Source organism: Miscanthus floridulus, chromosome 10 (assembly GCF_019320115.1).
Source record: "Miscanthus floridulus cultivar M001 chromosome 10, ASM1932011v1, whole genome shotgun sequence".
Classification (NCBI taxonomy): domain Eukaryota; kingdom Viridiplantae; phylum Streptophyta; class Magnoliopsida; order Poales; family Poaceae; genus Miscanthus; species Miscanthus floridulus.
This window is the reverse complement of record NC_089589.1, coordinates 66,274-92,231: the sequence shown is the minus strand read 5'-3', so window position 1 is coordinate 92,231 and position 25,958 is coordinate 66,274. Positions and strand designations below refer to the sequence as shown.

The 25,958-nt window shown below is 44.3% G+C and overlaps 1 protein-coding gene and 1 pseudogene across 1 annotated transcript; both read left to right on the top strand.

Moving 5' to 3' along the window:
* Positions 1–5,054: 5,054 nt before the first annotated feature.
* LOC136487287 (dof zinc finger protein PBF-like) lies at positions 5,055–7,773 on the top strand. Its single transcript, XM_066484426.1, has 2 exons — positions 5,055–5,120; positions 6,811–7,773. The coding sequence occupies exons 1-2, from the start codon at positions 5,055–5,057 to the stop codon at positions 7,771–7,773; spliced, it is 1,029 nt and encodes a 342-aa protein (XP_066340523.1).
* An 885-nt stretch (positions 7,774–8,658) lies between these two features.
* LOC136487286 (uncharacterized) lies at positions 8,659–14,149 on the top strand (annotated as a pseudogene).
* Positions 14,150–25,958: the final 11,809 nt, after the last annotated feature.

The following is a 25,958-nucleotide window of genomic DNA, read 5'->3' as shown; positions in this document are numbered from 1 at the left end:
TATTTGAAAATGAGCTTTTGTTTGAAACCGAAAGCGCTTGTGGTAGTTTGCTAAAAGGAAATGGAGAAATTGTCAGCCTGATCGGCTGGGCTTATTGCCTCGTAAACGATCGTAAATTTCCAGCCGGAACAGTATTTTTCTCTCACACCAAATCAGCCAGCAGTACTTCTTCACGATCTAGCAACGAAGCCTAGCCAAACGAACAGGCTGTGTATAGTTCAAAACCCATGTGTTTGTGCATCAACATTCTTTTCCAGTTTCATCTACAAAGAGTTCTGATATTCCATCCCAGGATCTATTTGATTTGTAGCTGGAGCTGCAACTATCCTCGCCGAGTATGTTTTGAGAATGGTCCATGGTAGGATCAGCAATCAATATGAATTTCGGTTCCTCAAACTGCACTCTGCTTGCGAGCGATGATGGACCAAAAAATAAATAAAGATTGTTGTTGTAGGAATCGGATCGGATGGGATGCATCAGGTCTATAACTATAATTCTGGTAACAATAGACATCGTTGCTTTGCTTGCATCGGTCAAGAGTCAAGACTGATCGAAGAGCAAGACCATGCATCAAGTTGCTTGGTGGTTACACTCACTCAAGCAATCATATTCCTAAAAAATCACACATTCAACCAAAAAAAAAAAAAATTCCTTCAAAACTTGAAAATGCCTTCTGATAACCTTAGAACAACTAGAGATCTAGCCTTTAGCTCTTGCATAACCATCATTTGTTGATGACCAAAATTTGAAGTCTTGAAAAGCTAGCTTAGCTGGTTCCCTAAGCCAGCTTAGCTAGATCATAGATTGGACATCACCATTGTGTAGCACTCATTGACCTGAGTAAATGTGTATATATAATCTTAGTTGAATTCGGGTGGGAGCAAAATGGCTACGGAAAGTCCATACTTGTGAAAACCAGCTAAACCTTTTTTAAAGTCGGCAAAGCTAGATTTTAGGAAAGTCTGAGTTAAAGTTGTAATTTAGCACGATTGTGTAAATTGTTATGACTTGTTCCTAGGTAGACCTCCCCACCCAATAAATATAAGGGTTAAGTCCAATTTACACCCTCCAACTTGCAGCAAAGTTCAGATTTCAACCTCGAACTTCAAAACCGAACAACTTTGGCCCTCCAACTCTCAAAAAAGTTCAACTTTCAACCTTCTGAGCGGTTTTGCGGGTGAACAGTAACTTTTGATATTTTCGGGAGTGCTGAAATTTTATATTATTTTTTCGAGCATCTTAACGTCCTCAAATGAAAAAACTCAAAACTACAAAGTTGTAGATCTCATCGAGATCTACAATTTACTTATAAAAATTATCTTCATCCGACATCGTATTGAAGGGTTTTCTATTTTTTGAAATTTGAGTCTCATCACGCGATAAAATATGGTGCTAAAATTTTATATTATTTTTTCGAGCATCTTACTGTCCTCAAATTAAAAAACTCAAAACTACAAAGTTGTAGATCTCATCGAGGTCTACAATTTACATATAAAAAGTATCTTCATCCGACATTGTATTGAAGGGTTTTCTATTTTTTGAAATTTGAGTCTCATCACGCGTGAAACAATTTTGTCGCGTGATGAGACTCAAATTTCAAAAAATAGAAAACCCTTCAATACGATGTCGGATGAAGATAATTTTTATATATAAATTGTAGACCTCGATGATATCTACAACTTTGTAGTTTTGAGTTTTTTCATTTGAGGACAGTAAGATGCTCGAAAAAATAATATAAAATTTCAGCACCATATTTTATCGCGTGATGAGACTCAAATTTCAAAAAATAGAAAACCCTTCAATACGATGTCGGATGAAGATAATTTTTATATGTAAATTGTATACCTCGATGAGATCTACAACTTTGTAGTTTTGAGTTTTTTCATTTGAGGACGTTAAGATGCTCGAAAAAATAATATAAAATTTCGGCACTCCCGAAAATATCAAAAGTTACTGTTCACCAGCAAAACCGCCCAGAAGGTTGAAAGTTGAACTTTTTCGAGAGTTGGAGGGCCAAAGTTGTCCGGTTTTGAAGTTCGAGGTTGAAATCCGAACTTTGCTGCAAGTTGGAGGGTGTAAATTGGACTTAACCCTAAATATAAAGGGTCACCACCGCTTGATGGCCTCAAACTGCATCTATCAATATTTTTGTATTTTAACACCTTTTTATATTTTATCCCATAAGCCTACTTTTTCAACCCCATCTAATGTTCTTATCTCATCTCCATGGCATAAGAAGGAATCCTAGTTGGCCTATTGAACCTAGGGAACATCAGAGCGCGCTTGCTCAAGTGGAATCCCTCTCAGGTGAGCGTTTGACGGGTCTACTGATGGACCTAGTTTTTCGAAACCCGCTAAGCTAGTTTCTAAATCTGGCAAGGCCGCGTTTAGTTGGCCACCGGATTCGGTGACGGCAGAATTTGTGCTACTGTAGCTACACTGTAGCATTTTGTTTTTATTTGGTAATAATTGTCCAATCGTTGACTAATTAGGCTCAAAACGTTCATCTCGCAAAGTACAACCAAACTGTGCAATTAGTTTTTGATTTCGTCAACATTTAGTACTCCATGCATGTACCGCAAGTTTGATGTGACGGGAAATCTTCTTTTTGCATAGTGCTAAATTCTGGAAAATGGAGGAACTAAACATGGCCCAAGCCGCAAAGGTGTGTATGTGAGAGATGCATGCTGTGTGTGCGTGTGATGGCGTGTTCTAGCATCGACCGTCACCGATGAGACTGTCACCTCTGTTTGTTTTTTAGGCAGGAAAGGGGGAAACTACCGTGCAAGGATGAGAGGCTTGTAGTTCAAGATGAGTGCGAGCACTGCACCGTCGAGCTTGTCATGATTGTTAGGCTCTCTGCCGTTTCTGTTGTATGCCAACGGAAGAGAAGACCTGCAAGGCATCTCGGTGGGCTGCGGCTGCGCCATCCATAAGACCATGCATGGCTCTCATGTGTGCCATGCATGCGTCATCAGCTAGCAGACGCGCCGCGCGGTTGCTTTCACCGAAATCCGCCGCCGTTTCCACTGGCATTGTCCGCTAGCTGGCTCTCCATCTGTCCAGCCCACTGTATGTGGCCCTCACACCATCCGTCCATGCATCCATCTCTCTCACTCCCTTTTTCCTCTCTATAAACGAAGGCATCTCTCACAGCATCATCTCTCTTTCTCTCCCTCCTCCCCAGTGACAAGAGGAAGGCCGCCGGCACAACATCCAGCCTGATCCTTCTTGGTGTTTTATACAGGTATGGTTGACAGATGTGTTGATTTTTAAGAGACTTTGATGGGTCTCTTTGCTTTACTTGCTAGGATCGATCAATCCTTTATTTGGTGGGTGGGTGCATATATGTAAGTGTTTGTTCATGTATCTATGCTATATATTTGCTACATATTAGCGGAAGGAAAGATCCATGGACATGAGCTCCAGCACCACCAGCAGCACTGCAGCAGCATCGGCTCCCCACAACCACCAGCAGGTAACTTGGTGATCGCCTCCTTGCTCTCGATCCTCCCTTTCATGCTGGCTACTTTCTTTCCATATATATATAGATCGATATGCAGGTGAGACACGAACATATTTGTTAACCCGTACACATATAAAGGTATGTGTGCAAGTACTCGTTAGATAATGCATGAATATTCTCCATGAATCAATTGTTGGATAACCTTCCAAATTAACTCAAAGTTTCCTAAACTTTTATTTATTTATTTCACCCTCTTGATTTGTTAGTCTATAGCGTGCATCATTAACAAGTATCTGGAATTTAGTTAAACAAAGTTGCCACTGCATTTTTGGGGCGATAGGATCTTTACACCATGTATCTTCTTCTCTGGCCTTGGCGACACTAGAGATTAAGGTTTAGGGTTGATGCTCACCATAGTCCTGTGAGCCTTGAGGGAAAGCTAGATTTTAGGAAAGTCTGAGTTAAAGTTGTAATTTAGCACGATTGTGTAAATTGTTATGACTTGTTCCTAGGTAGACCTCCCCACCCAATAAATATAAAGGGTCACCACCACTTGATGGCCTCGAACTGCATCTATCAACATTTTTATATTTTAACACCTTTTTGTATTTTATCCCATAAGCCTACTTTTTCAACCCCATCTGATGTTCTTATCTCATCTCCATGGCATAAGAAGGAATCCTAGTTGGCCTATTGAACCTAGGGAACATCAGAGCGCGCTTGCTCAAGTGGAACCCCTCTCAGGTGAGCGTTCGACGGGTCTACTGATGGACCTAGTTTTTCGAAACCCGCTAAGCTAGTTTCTAAATCTGGCAAGCCGCAAAGGTGTGTATGTGAGAGATGCATGCTGTGTGTGCGTGTGATGGCGTGTTCTAGCATCGACCGTCACCGATGAGACTGTCACCTCTGTTTGTTTTTTAGGCAGGAAAGGGGGAAACTACCGTGCAAGGATGAGAGGCTTGTAGTTCAAGATGAGTGAAGTGCGAGCACTGCACCGTCGAGCTTGTCATGATTGTTAGGCTCTCTGCCGTTTCTGTTGTATGCCAACGGAAGAGAAGACCTGCAAGGCATCTCGGTGGGCTGCGGCTGCGCCCTGCGCCATCCATAAGACCATGCATGGCTCTCATGTGTCATCAGCTAGCAGACGCGCCGCGCGGTTGCTTTCACGGAAATCCGCCGCCGTTTCCACTGGCATTGTCCGCTAGCTGGCTCTCCATCTGTCCAGCCCACTGTATGTGGCCCTCACACCATCCGTCCATGCATCCATCTCTCTCCATCCCTTTTTCCTCTCTATAAACAAAGGCATCTCTCACAGCATCATCTCTCTTTCTCTCCCTCCTCCCCAGTGACAAGAGGAAGGCCGCCGGCACAACATCCAGCCCGTCCCGTGTACTCTCTGATCCTTCTTGGTGTTTTGATACAGGTTTGGTTGACAGATGTGTTGATTTTTAAGAGACTTTGATGGGTCTCTTTGCTTTACTTGCTAGGATCGATCAATCCTTTATTTGGTGGGTGGGTGCATATATGTAAGTGCTTGTTGATGTATCTATGCTATATATTTGCTACAGATTAGCGGAAGGAAAGATCCATGGACATGAGCTCCAGCACCACCAGCAGCACTGCAGCAGCATCGGCTCCCCACAACCACCAGCAGGTAACTTGGTGATCGCCTCCTTGCTCTCGATCCTCCCTTTCATGCTGGCTACTTTCTTTCCATATATATATAGATCGATATGCAGGTGAGACACGAACATATTTGTTAACCCGTACACATATAAAGGTATGTGTGCAAGTACTCGTTAGATAATGCATGAATATTCTCCATGAATCAATTGTTGGATAACCTTCCAAATTAACTCAAAGTTTCCTAAACTTTTATTTATTTATTTCACCCTCTTGATTTGTTAGTCTATAGCGTGCATCATTAACAAGTATCTGGAATTTAGTTAAACAAAGTTGCCACTGCATTTTTGGGGCGATAGGATCTTTACACCATGTATCTTCTTCTCTGGCCTTGGCGACACTAGAGATTAAGGTTTAGGGTTGATGCTCACCATAGTCCTGTGAGCCTTGAGGGAAATCCTATGGTGGCAGAGTGGTGGTGGAGGATGCGATAGGCTGAAGCCTAGAGGGTGACAAGGATGAGGGAGCAATGATAGGGAGCGCCGCCAGAGATGAAGAAGGGCGATGATGTGCAAGGATGAGGGCATGGTGGAGAATGAAGGTGAATAAGGCACTGTTGGTGGGATGGAGGGGAATAAGTCTGCGAGGGTAATGTGATGCAGGCGACACACGAAAATCGGCATCTCGAGCATGGGGGCTCAAGCATGCCAGGGTAACACCCATCATCCAACATTCCAACACAGGTGAGCGAGTAGTAGGGGGCACAAGAGTGTGTTGGGTACGGTACTGGTGGCGGCGTGGGTAACGAGTAGGGTCTAACTTACGGAATTAGGCTTAAACGGGGTAGGAAATGAGGCATTGGATCACACTGATTGGCGACTAATATTCAAGTGTTGGGATTCCTAATGCCAAGTAGGTAATGGATATGTTCCCTATGAGGAAGGGGATTGGTCAAGACAAAGTAGGAAAATAAGCTATCGTACGTATCCCATGGATTGACCATCGTACAATTTAGTGGGGATAGAGAGGATGAGGCACGTGATTGACTGGTTTGTGTCCAAAGCGATGAAGGTGCGACACATACATTGGCATATCTAAGATGGGGGCTTAGGCGTGGTAGGGTGTCTCTCAGTATCCAACACTAGTGAGCAAGGAATTGGGACTAGTGTGGGGTTGGGCGAGGGCAGGAGTGTGTTATGGTAGTGAGGACGACACTGTAGGTGACTATTGGGAGGTGGAAAGGAGGTGAATCGAGGGGTGATTAGGGTTAAAAGGGGTTGCAAATGGACTATTAGATTAAATTGATTGGTGTCCAAAGATTTTGGTGCCACTTTTCATGAAATACACAAGTGGGCTAGGGATATAGGCCCTATGGGATGATGAGATCAGGCAAGACAAAAGTGGAACCTATAAAATACATATTTGGTTTTAATGTGTCATACATGTGTACTAGCAGCACACAATACAAATAAGTTACCCTAAAACGGTATGACTGGTTATCACACATTCTAGCCAGTATAGAAAATCGCCACTTTATTTCCATCTAAAAAGGTAGTAAACATTTCATTCTATGGTTTTGAGCAAGCTTGTGCTTCATGACTATTTAATTTGTTAAATCATGAAGTTGGGTGATAAGTGTAATACTATATCATTATTTCTTTTTGCTTGCAGTGATAATATGGCGCTCACACATTTGTGCATCCACAATTTATTTGGTGCAGGAGGTGATGGTGTCATCCCCCATTATAAAGGAGGAAGCTAGGAGCCCAAAGCAGGCAAAGGCCACGCAACAGGCAAGTGGCAGTGGGGAGCGTAAGCGGCGGCCACAGCCGCCTGAGGCTCTCAGGTGCCCACGCTGCAACTCCAACAACACCAAATTTTGCTACTACAACAACTACAACACAACACAACCGCGCTACTTCTGCAAGGCATGCCGCCGCTATTGGACACATGGCGGCGCCCTCCGCAATGTCCCCGTTGGTGGCGGGTGCCGCAAGAACAAGCGCACCTCCGGATCCGTAGGCTCTGGCACCTCATCATCCTCATCCGCTGCCTACACACCAATACCCCCCCGCACTAACACCAGCTCCAGCAAGATGAACATCAGCACACAACTAATGATGGTGCCTAACATGACCATGCCAGCCCCAACGACGATGGGCTTATTCCCCAATGTGCTCCCGACACTTATGTCAACTGGTGGAGGCGGCGGCTTTGACTTCACCATGGACAACCAACATGTCTCCCTGCCCTTCACGCCAATGTCTCTATCTAACCAGGCGTCAGTGCCGGTGCTGGCTGCGGGAGGGAGTGGGACAATGCCATCTTTCTTGGAGATGTTGAGAAGAGGGCTTCTTCCTGGTAGCAGCAGCTACGACACAGGCCTCGCGATGAGTGGCGGCAACAACAAAATGGACATGCCATTTTCGCTACCATCATATGGTACAATGCATGGGAATGGGTTGAGTGGCTCAACCACTAATGATGCCAGACAACTGGTGAGGACTCAGCAGGGAGTGAACACCGACAATGGTTTTGCAGGATCAGCTGGAGTGCAGGAGGAGGAGGAGGAGGATAACAAGGCCATGGTGAAGAGTAGCAAGAGCAACAATGGTGGGTCATTTTTGGACCGCTACTGGACCAAACCCAACAACAACAACAACAACAGCAACATGGGGCAGTAGGGGTAGTGTGCTACGCTGCAGAGGTGCTGCTACTGCTGCAAACAATGCAATTGGATAGTAGTCCTGGTGAAATTAGTAGAGTCTAGTAGCTTAGAACGCATGCATTTTGATTTATTTAGTTTTGGTCATGATGGCATGTCGTCATGAATCACCCTTTTTGTTCATTTGCATGCTTTGATGAGAGTTCATTTCTAGTAATCTATATATCATTGGACATTAATCATTTGTTTGGATCATCAGTTCTAGTGGATATTTTCCTCGTTTCTCTTATTCTTTAATTTGTTAACTAGTCTATAGCTTTTTCAAGTTTAGTACTTAATTTGGATGGATGAAGCAGGCTGTTTAACATGCATTTGGTAGCTAGAACCCTATGGATATACTATTGGTAATAACAATTTGTTGCTGCAGATGTCTATCTTTTGAATGCTTTATTCATTTTATTTCAGCTTTCAATGCGACAAATAAACGACCCTTGGTATATATGAGTATGTGCATGGACCTCTTACTGTCTTACATAAGTGCATGGTACATAACTACTGCTACTTGCTTCATATATATAAAAGTTATGCAAGTATATTTTTAGTATATGGCGCACACAATTTATGCATGTTCCACGAGTTGGCATTGTTCTTCTTAAGGTGCCTTGATCGTAGATCTGATAGATCAATCAGGTACATATATCTATAGAAAGAGGATCCACATGTTATATGATTCATTCATCAATTTATGGTCGTTTCGTTTAAATTTTGTTCTACATTTTTTCAGTCGAAAAAATCTATCCAATTTCCCTAGAAATCTGGTTATTGTGGTGAGGCGGTGACCGGGAAAGAAAACGTTCAGTCAGTCCCACTGAGAATTTCGCTGCAAAGGGAAGTTGGAGGAGAGAGAGAGAGAGAGAGGTTTGTAAATCTGTTGGACCCCCTGTGGTTCGTGCGATTCCGATGATGACCGGCGGCGACGACCTAGCCGCACTCCACGAGCAGGTCGCCCTCGCATCCTCCGCCGCCATCTCCGCCTCCGACCTCGACCTCGCCTTCCAGCTCCAGGTCGCCGAGGCCATCCAAGCCTCGCTCCGCTTGCCCAATGCCGCCGCCTCGTCATCGTCGTCGCAGGCCGTCCCCGAGTCCTCCTCCGACGCCGCCTACGCCTTCGCGGTCCAGGCCGCCGACCTCGCGCGCGCCGAGCAGGACCGCCGCGACGCCGAGGCCTGCCGCGCCGCGCAGGCCCGGGCCGCCGCCTCCGCTCGCATCGCCGCGCACGACGCCCTCTTCGCTCGCGACCTCGCCGCCATCCCCGAGGAACAATGGTCCCACGACGGCGACTACTTCGAGCGCCCGTCGACTCCTCGCCCCGCCCGCTGTTCCGCGTCTTCTCCAAAGTGTTAGAATTTGATATGTCAAACTTCCTTAACCTTTTGTGGTTTGAGCGTATTTCTTTACTCATGTCTTGATCAATACATCATGTTTTCAGTCAATGGGCAGTTAATGAAGATGCCAGTCTAAAATTATTCAGTACTCACACACTTCCCTGTGTTTCCCTTTCCACTTCCCTGTGTTTCGGACTCAGGTTTTGGTCCCAGATGGTTTTCTTGGGGGATTTGTTACTGGATCCTTTGGGATTTGGGATCAACCTGTAATGTGTTTTTTTGAACTCTCTTTTCTTGGGGGATTTGGGATTTGGGATCAATTCCTGCCATTTTTGTTCAAGAAAAAGTACTCACAAACACTCCACTGTATGTAACACACTAACACTAAAATGGAGTATTCGTTGTAACACAACTGCATGGTGTTAGATGTTTCAAGTCATTTGTTCAGCAAGATCTTGTAAACTTGAAGGGTGATATGCGTCTGGTTCGGTGCCAATCTTTGTGATGTATACATCTTCCATTCCAAGTGTCCCCGGAAGAAAATGATATCTTAATTAGTCCATTCACCGAATCTGAGGTGAGGGATGCAATCTTCCAGATGGAACATAATAAAGCTCCAGGACCAGATGGTTTTCCTGCGGAATTCTATCAGGTTTTTTGGGAAATTATCAAGGAGGACCTTCTTTGTCTCTTTGCAGACCTACATTTGGAGACACTCGATCTCTACAGTTTGAATTTTGGAGTCATTACTCTAATTCCAAAGATTCAAAATGCCACAAAAATTCAGCAATATCGACCAATTTGCGTCCTCAATGTGAGTTTCAAGATATTCACAAAAGTGGGCACAAATAGACTGAATACGGTTGCCAAAACAGTGGTGAAACCAACACAGTCGGCCTTTATGCCAGGTAGGAATATTATGGAAGGTGTGGTAATTCTCCACGAAACCATCCATGAATTACACTCTAAGAAAAGAAACGGAGTCATTTTCAAAATTGACTTTGAAAAAGCATATGACAAGGTCAAGTGGTCGTTCTTACAACAGACTTTGCGTATGAAAGGTTTCTCACCTAAATGGTGTAGGTGGGTTCAGAATATGGTCTCTGGAGGAAGTGTGGGGATTAAAGTTAATGATGACATTGGCCCATACTTCCAAACCAGAAGGGGACTCCGGCAGGGTGATCCTATGTCACCTATCTTATTTAACATCGTCGCTGATATGCTAGCTATTCTTATTAATAGAGCAAAAGCGGATGGGCAGATAAGTGGAATTATCCCCCACCTGATTGATGATGGTTTATCAATCCTACAATATGCAGATGACACCATCATGTTTCTAGACCACGATCAAGAACAAGCGAAAAATCTCAAACTTTTACTATGCGCCTTTGAACAATTATCTGGGCTCAAAATTAATTTCCACAAGAGTGAGATTTTTTGCTTTGGGGCAGCCAAAGAAATGGAATCCTTCTACACTGATCTCTTTGGCTGTAAAGCAGGGGAATACCCCTTCAGATATCTAGGCATCCCTATGCACCACCGGCAACTCCTTAATTCTGAATGGAGAAAAGTTGAAGAGCGATTCGAACAAAAGCTCTCATGCTGGAAAGCGAAATACTTATCCTATGGGGGACGTCTAGTACTGCTTAATTCTGTATTAAGCAGCCTACCCATGTTTATGATGTCTTTCTTTGAGATCCCAAAAGGAGTTATCAAAAAACTCGATCATTTTAGGTCGAGGTTCTTCTGGCAAGGATCCTCAGAGAAACATAAATACCGCCTTGCCAAATGGGATATCATTTGTCGTCCCAAGGATCAAGGTGGACTAGGTATTCTGAATTTACAACTGCAAAATAAATGCCTACTAGCAAAATGGCTAGTGAATCTCATGAACACAGAAGGCATATGGCAAACGCTATTACAGAATAAATACCTAAATTCAAAAAGTTTATCCCAGGTCACGGCAAAGCCAAATGATTCACATTTTTGGAGAGGCCTCATGCATATCAAGGATGAGGTGCTGGCAAAAGGTTCTTTCGATATTAAGGATGGAACCACGGCTAGATTTTGGGATGATGTATGGGTAGGTGCTAGGCCTCTGAAAGTTCGTTATCCATCTTTATATAATATTGTGAGAGATCCTCACGCTACAGTCTCAAAGATAATGAGCACTAGCCCTCTGAATATTTCTTTTAGGAGGGCTCTGGTGGGTAATAAACTTACAGAATGGCTTAGTCTAGTAGCAAGTATTTCTCATGTCGAACTAATAAATGGATCTGATCATTTTAGATGGAGTTTAACCAGCTCAGGTTCATTCTCAGTCAGATCCATGTATCTCAACCTTATAGATACAAATACATCTTTTCGGCATAGGAAGATTTGGAAGATAAAAGTTCCTCTAAAAATAAAAATTTTCCTCTGGTTCCTACAAAGAGGTGTCATTCTTACCAAAGATAACCTGTCTAGGAAAAATTGGAAAGGGAGTCAGAATTGCGTTTGTTGCAATGGGAATGAAACTATTCAACACTTATTCCTGGACTGCCCTATTGCCATAATGATTTGGAGGATTATCTTCTTTGCTACTAGTTTAACTCAACCTAGATCAATCAGCCACATGTTTGGTAACTGGCTGTCTAATCAAAATAAAAGGATTAGAAATTTGATTTGGGTGGGAGTGGCTGCTATGTGTTGGGCTATTTGGAGATGCCGTAATGATGTTGTTTTTAATAAAATAAAATCTAACTCTATTATGCAGGTCATTTTCAGGGGAGCGTACTGGTTACGCTTCTGGGCCCAGCTGCAGCGTGAAGAGCAAGCTAAGGACGCGCTCTCGACAATAAGCAAGAAATTAGAAGTTATTGCTCTAGAGATATCCAATAACGGATGGAAACAATTTTATTGTTTAAGTTAGCGTCTTGGTCATGTTATAAGACCTTGGCTTTCTTTTTGGTTTTATCATTATCTGTAATTTTGGGCTGTGTACATCTACGGATGTAGAGGCCGGATGTTTATCCATTATCTAAAAAAAAATGTGCTTAGATCTTAGGCATAGGCCGCCAAGAGATATTGATACTAGTTGATTGAGTCGCCCAAGAGAAACTTAGTTTTAGTATATTTGGTGCTGCTGTTTCCATGTGCTTAGGGTATTTCAATGTCTGTTCAGTTCTAAATCTTACTGAATACTTACGTGAGTGGAGAAGCTAGCAGCACTGCAGTGTCTACTGGACAGGATTTGGTTGGACATTAGGCCTTAACGTATTCTTGAAATGAGTGTTTTGTGGCGCCATGATCCCAACTTGTCTGAACATGCATTGGTTGTCTTGCTTATTGCATTGCAGGGGGGAAATGATATATGAATATGATGGATCAGACTTTTTCCATTGATATCCAGTTCTCAAGAGTTTCTGTACTTGATAGTTCCTTCTTTCAGCTACCAGTTTGAACTGAAAAAATAGTATTGTTTTTTGCTACTTTCCCTATTCATAAGAAACATAAATAAGTGTTAGAATTTGAGATGCCAAACATCACTAACTTTGTGGTTTCACTCCAGTCAATGGGTAGTTTCACTAAGATGTCAGTCTACAATTATCCATTACTCACAAACACCTACTAAGGTGTTTGTAAACCCTAAACTGCAGCATTTGTTGTAATACAACTGCATAATGTTTTGAGTCATTTGTTCAGCAAGAAGTGTAAATCTGGAGGATGATATGGATCTAGTTCAGTGCCAGTTTTGCTGTTGTGTGCATTGCTAAGTAGAAAACTTCTTAAGAATTTTCTTTTGTTCTGGTCTTATGATGATACCTGCCTACCCTGTATGTGCTTGACAAATCATAATAATTCACTCTTCTGACCATATTTTCCTAATATATACTCTGTGCATTTGCAGATGCTTGGCATTTGGCGCCCATCAGGGAAGAAGCTGGCAGATATGATGAATCAGGTTCTGTCAGTCCGAAGGAAGTTTGATCAATGTGAAGTCTCACTTGTTGAGCCAAACCAAGTCAGCTATGTCGTAAAATTAGCAACAGATTCACTAACTGTTCAGATTGCCAAAGCTCTTGCTGCCAATGTTAGCAAGGAGAAAAGAGAGAGCTGCGCCATCTGCTTGGAAGACACTGACATTACCAAAATCCATGTGGTTGAAGGTTGCACACATCGCTTCTGCTTCTCGTGCATGAAGGAGCATGTGAAAGTTAAGCTGCTTAATGGAACTCTCCCTGCTTGCCCACAAGAGGGATGCACCACAAAGCTAAGTGTGGAGGGCTCAAGGGTATTTCTTTCGCCGTGGCTGTTAGAGATCATGGTGCAACGCATGAGGGAAGGACAGATCCCTCCAAGCCAAAAGATTTACTGCCCGTATCCCAAGTGTTCAGCCTTGATGTCCTTGGGGGAAGTGATCCATCCGATGCAAGAGTCGTCCTCAAGGTACACAGCTGCTGATGCTGCCACATTGAGGAAGTGTGTGAAATGCAGAGGCTCCTTTTGCTTGAGCTGTAAAGTCCCATGGCATGATGGGATGAGTTGCTATGAGTACAAGATGAGGTACCCCCACGCTCGCCCAGAAGATGCAAAGTTACAGAACCTGGCAAGGCAGAGGCTGTGGCGGCAATGTGTGAAATGCAAGCACATGATCGAACTTGCGGAGAGCTGCTACCACATGATCTGCGTGTAAGGCCCCATTCTCTTTATTATTCCATAAATTGCACAATGCAAGCATCCTAAAAATCTGCACTTATTATGTTTGCCAGTGCTAAGAAAAACTTCTGTTGTACGTGTGTTGCTGCTTCTTGCATTGCAGGTGCGGCTATGAGTTCTGCTACACGTGTGGGAAAGAGTGGAAGAATAAGAAAGCAAGCTGCTCCTGCCCGCTGTGGGATGAACGCAACATCATCAGAGAGGAAGACGATGATGACTACGAAGACGACGATGATGGTCTTTACTACTAGAAGGCTGTTACAATTCCTTTCCTTTATTTATGTTATTGCAGCTACATACTAGCCTGCCTTGGAAGAGCTTTAGTATCCCTATATATCCCTAGTATTAATTTTAGCAGCTTAAGTATATTGGAACCTACTAATTAAGATGCAATGGAGGGGGAAAAAAACAAGCAGAGTTTGTTTGTCGCATTTTGGACCGGCCGTGCCTTACCATTAGTGGGTCTCGCTCCACTGAATGTTCTGGGTGGTGGCATGCATAGGCATAAGAGTGGTGGTGTGTAGTAGTGGCATCGAAGTGGGCCAGTATGCACGTGAACCTCTACCACTCTATATGTGTTCTTGTGTTGCGTAGATGTAAACATCCTAATCCTATTGAAACTGTACTAGGCCCTGTTTGGGAGACATTCTTCGTGCTGCAGCCTCCAGGTAGCGCCTTCTGGCTTCAAAAGAGAGACCCTACCTGTGTGTGTACGGGTGCTTGTATCAACAACAATAACAACAAAGCCTTTAAATCCCAAATAAGTTAGGGTAGTCTAGAGTTGAAACCCAGCAGAAGCAATCAAGGTTCAGACATGTGAATAGCTGTCTTCCAAGCATTCATATCTAAGGCTAAGTTTTTGGGTATATTCCATCCTTTCAAGTCTCCTTTTATTGCCTCTATCCAAGTCAACTTCGGTCTTCCTCTGTCTCTCTTCACGTTACTATCCTGGCTTAGGATTTCACTACGCACCGGTGCCTCTGGAGGTCCCTATTGGACATGTCTAAACCATCTCAACTGGTGTTGGACAAGCTTTTCTTCAATTGGTGCTACCCCTAATCTATCGCGTATATCATCGTTCCGAACTCGATCCCTTCTTGTATGACCGCAAATCCAATGTAATATACGCATTTCCGCGACACTTATCTGTTGAACATGTCGTCTTTTCGTAGGCCAACATTCTGCACCATACAACATGGTAGGTCTAATCGTCGTCCTATAAAACTTGCCTTTTAGCTTCTGTGATACCCTTTTGTCACATAGGACACTAGATGCTTGCCGTCACTTCATCCACCCTGCTTTGATTCTATGGCTAACATCTTCATCAATATCCCCGTCTCTCTGTAGCATTGATCCTAAATATCGAAAGGTATCCTTCCTAGGCACTACTTGACCTTCCAAACTAATATCTTCCTCCTCCCGAATAGTAGTGCCGAAGTTACATTTCATATACTCAGTTTTAGTTCTACTGAGTCTAAAACCTTTGGACTCCAAAGTCTCCCGCCATAACTCCAGTTTCTGATTCACTCCTGTTCGGCTTTCATCAACTAGCACTACATCGTCCGCGAAAATCATACACCAAGGGATGTCCCCTTGTATGTCCCTTGTGACCTCATTCATCACTAAGGCAAACAAATAAGGGCTCAAAGCTGACCCTTGATGTAGTCCTATCCTAATCGGGAAGTCATCCGTGTCTCCATCATTTGTTCGAACTCTAGTCACAACATTGTTGTACATGTCCTTAATGAGCCCGACGTACTTCGTTGGGACTTTATGTTTGTCCAAAGCCCACCACATAACATTCCTTGGTATTTTATCATAAGTCTTCTCCAAATCAATAAAAACCATGTGTAGATCATTCTTCTTCTCCCTATACCACTCCATAACTTGTCTTATTAAGAAAATGGCTTCCATAGTTGATCTTTCGGGCATGAAACCAAATTGGTTCATAGAATAACTTAGTAAGGAGTTACTGTAGAATAGCCTTACCCATAGAATAACTTATTCTATAGCCACATTAATTTACGATAATGTTTGTACCAATTTACGATAACATAAATATGCATTTACTATACTCGTGTTACTACAACTCATGGTGATATTTACCATAATGTTCCAGTAAATCACTTAGCAAGGAGTTACTGTAGATAAGGCTATTCTGCAGCTGGCCATAGAATAACTTATTCTATAGCCACCTTGATTTACGATAATGTTTGTACCAATTTACGATAACATGAATATGTATTTACTATACTCGTGTTACTACAACTCACGGTGATATTTACCATAATGTTCGAGTAAATCACTTAGTAAGGAGTTACTGTAATCTCATAAATTAGCATGGTAATTATCGTAATTCAGAGTGGCCACAGAATAAGTTATTCTATGTCGTAATTTAGAGTGGCCACAGAATAATTTATTCTATGGTCAGCTGCAGAACAGTAGTTATATATATATATATATATATATATATATATATATATATATATAATCTCAAAAAGACAGCCATATATTTATTTTTTTTGTATAATAACTACTTGCCACGTACCTATATGGATATACGTAGTCTCAACATAGGTGTGTAAGCACACTGGGCCAATTATAAAGAGACAAGCATGATTTATGTCAATTTTAAAAAAAAATCTAAACAACTTTAAGTAAAAAAACTAAAAACTAAAAAGTTGTATATCTCAACGAGCGCTATAACTTTTGTATAAAAAGTATCTTTATCTAACACCGTGTAAGAAATACATGATTTTTCTAAGACGACAAGCCTTGGTAGAGATTAATATGTTGTTGAAACTTTATATTATTTTTTACCATCTTATAAGGACCTCATCAAATGATAAAACCGAAAAGTCAAAACTAGGAATTTGTAGATCTCATTGATAACTACAACTACCATATATATATATAAAGTTTCTTTGTCGGACACCATACAAGAAATATATGATTTTTTTAAGACAACAAGCCTTGCTACGTGACTAATATGCTGCTAAAACTTTATATTATTTCATTACTACACAAATTCTTTTGCACAGCGTTTGGTAAAGTGTCTCAGAAGCGGGCAGGCATTTCAACCGCCTCGGTTAATGCCTGGATTAACCAAGGCGATCATTTTTTATTAACCGAGGCTGTTCTAAAATCTATTAATCGAGGAGGGCCTTATAAGAGGCCCGTCTGGGAAAATCAGGCCATTTTCCCAGGCGGGCCTCTTATAAGGCCCACCTCAGTTAATATGGCCAAGCCCAATAGGCCCAGGTGAGGCCCGATAGCTAGAAGCAGTATAAATACAGGGTGTTAGGGTTTCTCATTCACTCCTCTCCCTCCCCACTCACGTAGTCGCAGCAGGGGCGCGCCTCATGGAGTCACGGTCGTGACTCGCGACACTCCCTCCCCTCCCCACGGTCGCGACACTTCCTTCCCTCCCCGTGGCCACGCCGTCGGTCTCCCTCTCCCTCCTGTGCCTCCCTCTCCCTCACCCGAGCAGATCTAGAGGCCCCTGGGAGGAGCCTAAAACATCTTGCGATGACACGACACCGTATGTCACAACTTGCTCGGAAACTTCTAAATTTTTTACCACAGCCTCTACATGCGATGACACGACACCTCGACAAGTTTCGTGATTTCCGGACTTCGTTTGCATTTTATATAATTAAAAAACACTTTTTTAACAAGTTGGTGGTCATATTTCGTGAAACAGATGTTCGAAATTTCACGAATGTCCCTGCACACGGCCTCAAAATACACTCAAAAACATGAATACCATTTTTTGAATCGCTAAATTCTAATATTTCATGCACCTGCAGTTCAAATTTACTTTTTTCGAGAAAAATTCAAGTAAACATAAAAAATTAATAAAATATACCAAAAAGTCATAGAAAAGTTCCAAATTGGAACATGTGCTTTAAGGTACTGTATAAATGCCACAGAAAAAATTTGAAAACAAAAATAAAAAAATAAAAATACTTTGCTGAGTGTCGGAATTGGCACTCGGTAAAGGAACCTCTTTGCCGAGTGCCAGGCTGGCAGCACTTGGCAAAGACTATTCAGAATTTTTTTTATTCTTTCGGATTAAAAGAACCCCTGAATTTCTTTGCCGAGTGCCCGCTTCTCGGCACTCGCCAAAGGGCCGCCCCACTTAACCCTAGCAGGCCGGCCGGCCCACTCCCACTCTCTCACTCCCTCTCACAGCCACGCGCGCCCGGCCCCGCCCCCCCACCGCGCGACCACCGGCCCCGCCCCAGCCCCACTCCGCCGTCGGGCGCGGCCCCGCCCCGGCCCCGACCCAGCCCCGCTCCACCGCCGCAGCCAGCCAGCCCCGCCCCGGCCCCGCCCCGGCCCCGACCCGGCGCCGCTCCGCCGCCGGTGGTGCCCTGCCCGGCTGCCCCCCGCCCCTGACCCGCCACAGTGGAGGAGAGGAGGAGCAGGGGAGTAGAGGAGAGAAGGGAGGTGGTGGAGAGGAGAAGGGAGAAGGAAGAAGGAGAAGGGAGGAGGAAGGAGAAGGGAGGAGGAGGAGACTCCGCCGCCGGCCACGCCCCTCGTCGTTCGTCCCCGCCGTCGTCCCCGCCCCTCGCTGGAGACGAAGGTGACCCTGGCACCGTGTCGCCCGACTCCACTGCCACCCAAGGTATAAAGCCCCCCCGGTTGTCGGCCTTCATGCCTTGTATGTCATTGACGGCCTTCGTGCCTTATGTGGATGTGTGGGCCTTCGTGCCGTACGTGGATGTGTGGGCCTTCGTGCCGTATATATGCTGTCGGCCATCGTGCTGGCTTTTTTCTTGCAGGTTTTGGAAACCTCCCCGTATAGGGGAGGTTCTGCCAAAATTTTTAACTTATAGTATTATAATTCTTCTTTTGCAGAGCAAGACCCGTCGGAGGGGACCCAGAGTACGTAGGCGACCCCGATCGTCTTCGTCGGCGCTATAGTCCTGCCTGCATAGCATCGCCTCACCACTGCCCCGCTAGCCTAACTCCACCGCCACCCTAGGTATAAATAACCTCTCTTCCTTATCGTTGTCATAGATCGGTGTAACCCAGTTAGGCGTCTCCCATTCGAAACAGATATGGTTGGAGGTATGTGGATCTTCGCATATCTAAGACCGTATCTGTTTCAGATTGTCCACTTTTGGACAGCTCGTGGATGCGTAGATGGGGTAGTTTTCATGTTATGCTTCAATCCGAGACAGAGTTTTGGCACCACCTCCCTGTTGTTCTCCGGATACACACTCCCTTTCAGGACGTGTATCGGGAGAACAACGGTGAGGTGCTGCCGAAATTCTATCTCGGATTGGAGTAGAGCATGTAAACTAACCTCATCTACGCATCCACGGGTGGGATTAGGACCTATCCTCACCCATTAGACAGTAGGCACACCGTTCAGATGCAATTAGTGGTTATATTACACGCTCATGTATATTCTAGAGGATGGATAACCATGAGTGGATGTACACGGGCCACCCAAGTCAGGCTAAAATCACCCCTGAATGTATGGACAAGACCGAGGGTTTCTTGAACCAAGCATTTGGCAAGGCAGCTAATGGAGCGAGAGACACATTCTGTCCCTATAGCGAATGCGGAAATAGGAAAAGAAAAACAAGGAAGATCATGGGGAAACATCTTTGCAAGCATGGATTTACGCCAAACTATACCCAGTGGGTGTTCCATGGTGAAGCCCATCGTACTAGAGAGGAGGTGGTGAGACCACACTTAGAGGCGTTTGATGCTGATGGCGGGGTAGTAGGATGGTTAGGTGACTTTCACGAAGCAATGTTCGCTAAAAGACCTACGGAGGAGGATGAGGAGAAGGAGGATGAGGAGGAGGAGCCAGAGCCAACCAGAAAGGCGTTCTACCAAATGTTGTCTTTGGCACAGAAGCTCCTACACGAGAAGGCAACGATTTCTCAACTGGATGCCATTGGACGCCTAATGGGGTTGAAGTCCCAGTACAACATGAGTCGAGCGTGCTTCGATGGTATGTTGGCAGTTATTGGTGGGCTGCTTCTGGAGGGTCATATTCTACCGAGCAGCTTCTACGAGTCACAGAGACTCCTTCGTGCACTTAAGATGCCGTATGAGCGGATACATTGTTGTCCGAAGGGGTGGTCCTATTTAGGAAAGATCACAAGGATGCAAAGTACTGTCCAAAGTGTAAATCTTCTAGGTATGTGGAGGTAGACAAAGGTGATGGTTAGAAGGAGTGGCTTGAGGTCCCCATGAAAGTCCTACGGCACCTTTCGATCATACCGAGGCTCCAATGGCTATTCATGACTGAGGAGTCTGCGAAACAGATGACATGGCACAAGAATGGTATTCGATACAATCCTGACAAGATGGTACATCCAGCTAATGGTGAAGCATGGAAAAGCTTTAATCGCAAGCATCGTGACAAAGATCTTGAGGCCTGTAATGTACGTGTTGTGCTGGCAATGGATGGGTTCAATCCTTATGGAATTATGTCGGCCCCAGACACTTGTTGACCCATGTTTGCTATCGCCCTCAATCTCCCCTCGGGGTCCTCCTTCAACGGCAAAACATATTCTTGACGTTGATAATTCCTAGACACCCGGAAAACAAAATGGGTGTGTACATGGAGCCTGCTTATGATGAATTGATCGGTGCTTGGAATGAAGGGGTATGGACTTACGACCGAGCTTCAAAGAAAAACTTTAAAATGTATGTTTGGTACCAGTACTCCATGCATGACTTCCTGGCGTATGGGATATTCAGCGCCTGGTGTGTCCATGGGAAGTTCCCATGCCCGGTATGCAAGACAACTCTGGAGTTCATTTGGTTGAAGAAGGGTGGCAAGTTTTCGTCGTTCGACAAGCATCGACAATTCCTCCCTCTTAACCATGCATTCAGACAAGACACCAAGAACTTCACGAAAGGTGTCAAGGTGATCGACCATGAACCTCAAAAGATGACTGGTGCCCAGGTTCATACTCAGATAGATGCTCTCGTGGTCAATCCACAGAAAGATAGTCGAAAGAAAGATAATCCAAAGAAAGATTGCTTTGTGGGATATGGTGTCGAACATATGTGGACTCATAAGTCAGGCTTGGAGAGGCTTCCCTATTTTGATGACCTTCTCCTTCCACATAATATAGATGTAATGCACACTGAGAAGAATGTCGCCGAAGCACTTTGGGCAATACTCATGGACATTCCTGACAAGACAAAGGACAACCCTAAGGCCAGAGTGGACCTAGCAACGCTATGCAATAGACCAAAGCTAGAGATGCTGCCTCCAAGAGACGGCAAGCCATGGAAAAGGCCTAAGGCTGATTAAGTCTTAGAAAAGAAGCACATGACGAAAGTGATACAATGGATGTAGACATTAAAGTTCCTGGATGGGTATGCAGCGAATCTGAGGAGGGGAGCAAACCCAGAGACTGGCCGAGTCTTAGGGATGAAGAGTCATTACTACCACATATGGATTGAGTGGCTTCTTCCGTCGATGGTTCGAGGCTACGTTCCTGAGAATGTCTAGAAGGTGCTGGCAGAGTTGAGCTTTTTCTTTCGCCAGCTTTATGCCAAGGAGGTATCTATGAAAGTGGTTGAGGAGTTGGAAAAAGCGGTACCTCTGTTGCTCTATAAGTTGGAGAAGATCTTTCCACCTGGCTTTTTCTTGTCGATGCAGCATTTGATTTTGCACTTCCCATCCGAGGCACGAATGGGGGGGCCATGCAGAACCGTTAGTGCTATCCAATCGAGAGATGTCTAAAGATTATTTGCAAGAAATGTCGAAATGAAGGCAGGATTGAGGCTTCCATTGCTGAGGCATTCATTCATGAGGAGGTGCCAAACTTCACAACAACATACTATAATGAGAACCTTCCTAGCATGCATAATCCACCCGCTCGGTACAACGAGGACGAAAATGAATCGACCCTTAGCCTTTTCAAAGGGCCACGCGGGAGAGCAAGTGGAGCGACCACAAAGACCTTGAGCTATGAAGAGTGGCGCAAGATCATGCTCTACGTGTTGACCAACCTTGATGAAGTGGAAACGTATCTGGGGTAAGTTCTCAACGAACTTGTTACATACTCCGTAACTTTTGTACATCCAACAACATTGTTCCTTGTTGGTGTAGAGAATTTTTTGATGAATCCTGGCATCATTCAAGGCCACCTTCTGACCATGAATGAGAGACCCTTCTTCAACATGGTTCGCCTGATTTCATTACATGGTTCCAAAAAAAGGTACCGGCCAACTTAGCTCTTACTAAGTTTGATGTTCCAAGTTGACTGATTTCATTTCTCTCCTGCTTGAACTTGCAGTGCCAAAGGGATGTGTCTATAAGTGCTAAATTACGATAGGTGGCCAATGGCTTTGACTATAAGGTCTTGTCATTTAATGCTTATGACATGAATGGATATCACTTCCACACAACAAGGTACGAGCAGAGTCGTCCCAATCCAAGGACCATGACTACCGGAGTATTTACACCGGGCACTGATCAGGAGGAGTATTATGGGACAGTTGAAGAAATATATGAGCTCGACTACCGTGGTTCCAAAGCACTTAATCCTGTCATATTCAAATGCCAGTGGTTTGATCCTACAATATCGAGAAAGTCCCATCAACTTGGGATAGTAGAAACTCGACAGGATTTCTTCTATCTAGGAGAAGATGTCTATATTGTGGCTCAACAAGCCACACAAGTTTATTATTGTCCATATGCTTGCAAAACCGACCCATGTCTTCAGGGTTGGTATATTGTGCATAAGGTATCACCACACGGTAGATTACCACACCCAAACCCTCATGATTACAACTTGAACCAAACACGCATGACGGAGAGTTCTATCAACAAGAAGAGGGGCTACTAGGGATGCTTGAGATAGACTTAACCGGAGAGATCAAAATGGAAGCAGACGAGGAATGGGTTGTTGACGAGGACGCTACAAATGAGGTGCATGATCCGAAGGACTTGGAAATGCTTGATGGACTACGACTAGGCAATGACAACGATGAGGATGAGGCTGTTGAGGATTTGGACAATCTTGATAGTGATGACGATACCTATCGTCTAGATAATCCCGATCATGAAGAATATTAGAAATACATGTAATACTATGTTATTTTGTAATTACATTTTCTTTATTTTGCATCTCTTACTAAGTACGTCTCGTTTATCTGTACTTACTGGTTTACTCTTTTTAATTGCAGGTGATGGGGCCCACTAGGAGGAGCTGCCCCTCGGTTTATGCCAACCGAAGGGACATGGCGGCGGCTGAGGAGGCGGAGGCGTTAGAGAGGCCGAGGAGGCTGAGAGGCAGGCCCAGGTGAGAGCCGTTGACTAACCATGGGCGCAGCTCCTCATGCGACCCTATGCACGATGACGACCTTCAGCACACGGTAGACAGGGACAGGGGTCCATAGATGGAGGACGAGGAGGCGGTTCTAGCGATGGAGGACGAGGAGGTGGCGATGGTAGGGGGTTCCACTTCCTATGGTACGTCGAAGCCCTACCAGCGAGGTCCCGCAAAGCTCCTGAAGCGACCGATACCTATTGAGAGGCACCCACTGATTGCACCCGAGGGCGATAAGTAAGTAACTTCATATATTCTTCATTTGATATGTTGAAAAATCATAATAACAACTAATAACTATTGTGGACCACTTGTGCAGGAACTAGGTGCTTGTGGAGCAGGCGGCCCCGGCATGCAATGTGAATGGCATCCTGGGACTTCTGTGCAAGGAACACTTCCCTGGCCTGGTTAGAAAAGGAGATCAGGATTGGGAGCTGGCCTAGATGTTTGACCACTATGCCCTCGTGCAGGATGCTCTAGATCATAATGGCATCCGCTGTAGAAACAAGGCAGATCGGGTGATTAGGGAGTTGTGGGTAAGTCTTTCTTGCACTACATTCCTCAATTCCTCGCATTCATTGGACATTCTTGAAATAAAATAATGGATACCTCATGTCTTTATGCAGGACTTCTTTAGAATCCAGGAGGGACAGGAGGCTTGTCATGGACTAGTGCGTATCAGGTGGCTTACGCTTCCTGTAAAAGGCATGTCACGAACTTGCAGTATGAGTCCCGCATCCAGGCCCACATAGACTACAAGGCCAAGTTCCTACTCAGGCGTGTCAACAAAGAGGAGGCAAGACGGATGACGCTGACAAGAGAGCAGTACATACAGGTAAATACAAAACATGAATATTCATTTCTTTTGAGATTAAGTATGCCTAATTTGATCTTCTAATATGTCATCTACTTGATGTCCTGTAGGCGATTCCAAGCTGGTGCACCACTGAAAGGACCTAGGATGCCGCCTAGAGGGGGGTGAATAGGCATTTCTAAAAATTAACACCTTTAAATGCGGAAATGATTAGTAAAGGAAGTTTCCAAAATGGAAACTCTAAATAAAGAGTAGTACCACCCCTCACAAGTTAGCCACAGTGTTTACAAGGTATAAAGAATATATCTAGAAGCTATAACCCTGCAACATAAAGTTAGAACAGAGAATGAATATATTCAGCACAGGCAGGAAATACCGGACGTGTCCGGTATGCACGTGTTCTGCAGAACAGCCTGCCATAGTGATCAATACTGGACATGTCCGATATACACGATTTCTGCAGAACAGCCCCAAGCTTGCTCCCTTCGATTTCTATCTTTATACCAAACTGCAGGTATCTACTAGAGATGACAATATACATAGAGAACATGCGCAAGAGCTAGAGCAATACAAATATCAAATGAAATGCGAATTGAGACACGATATTTGTTTTACCAAAGTTCAGACTCGTTTGAGTCCTACTCTCTGTTGTGGGGGCTGTGGGTGACCCAGCGAAGGTCAGCCCTAAAGGATACCACGAAGGTCACTCTAGCCGGAGTCTTTTCCAACTCCTTTTCCTCCTTCCACTAGATGATTCCGAGATGGCGGAATCGATCGTTACAAACTTTCTGAGGCACACCATAATCTCTCGGGTGCTCTCTAGCGACGCCTAACCATCTAGGACCGAAGAGTCCAAGAGTAACAAATACAAATCACGAGATTGACAATATGCACAAGTGCTCAAGTGGTTGGATTGCTCTCTTTTTGAATTTCACTCAACCCACAATTTGATTTGGCAAATTTGATCAATCACTCACTAAGAGAGGGTTGGGAGAGTTGGCAAGGCTCAAAAACATGTGTGTATCAGCAGAATCAGTAGCCTCCAAAGGTGGTGGCTTGGGGGTATTTATAGCCCCCTTGGAAAAACTAGTCGTTTTATAGCTGTTGCCATACCGCATACCGGACACGTCTGGTATGACTTACACTGCCCCAACGGTAACTAAGTTACAGTGACAATGTGAGGTATCGGAACTCCCGATGAATACCAGAACTCCCGACCCTCAGTGAATTTGAAAACCATGTAACTGAGTTAAAATATGTGAGGTGTCGAAACTCCCGACACATGCCAGAACTTCCGACCATCAGAACTCCCGACCCTCAAGGCCTTTGAAAACTAGCCATTGTCCTCTGGTCGTGCAATACCAGACACGTCCGGTATGACCAGGACAGCGAACCCTCCAAGTCAGTTAAAGTGCGAGACGTCGGAACTCCCGACCCTTGCCGGAACTCCCGACCATCAGAACACCCAACGAACCAACCCGAGAACAACAATTTTATCACTGCTGGGTAAATACCGGACACGTCCCGTATCAATACCGGATACGTCCGGTATTGCCAGACCAGCAAAAATAAAGTTAGCTCTTTTGTCGCTCAAATACTCAAAACTCACATGGGTTGGCTTGAGCACTTATGAAACATTATCTATCAACATGATGCATCCCTCTTAGTAGTACGGCATACCTATTAAACTAAAGATAAAAGGAAAAATGAATTTATACCACTTGAGTTGATCTATTTTGAACTGATGCCGTCTCTTTCAATCTTCATCAAATAGGGGTGCTAACATGTTGATAATGATATTTTCACTTGAGCATACCCATCTTGAGCACGTGACTTGATTCCATTCATCAAATTTGGATAATCACAAATGTATCAAGTCACTTCCATCAAACACTCCAATAGTGATTTGATCCTCCACATAAACGTGGCCATCATAGCTTGATTAGTACCTCAACTAAATGCAAGTACTTCCTTCTTCACCCTAGCTAGG

Excerpts from the sequence above, each read along its gene's own strand:
- LOC136487287 (XM_066484426.1), top strand. The coding sequence starts at position 5,055 with ATGGACATGAGCTCCAGCACCACCAGCAGCACTGCAGCAGCATCGGCT. Across the intron at positions 5,121-6,810 it reads CTCCCCACAACCACCAGCAG|GAGGTGATGGTGTCATCCCC; the intron begins GTAACTTGGTGA and ends TATTTGGTGCAG.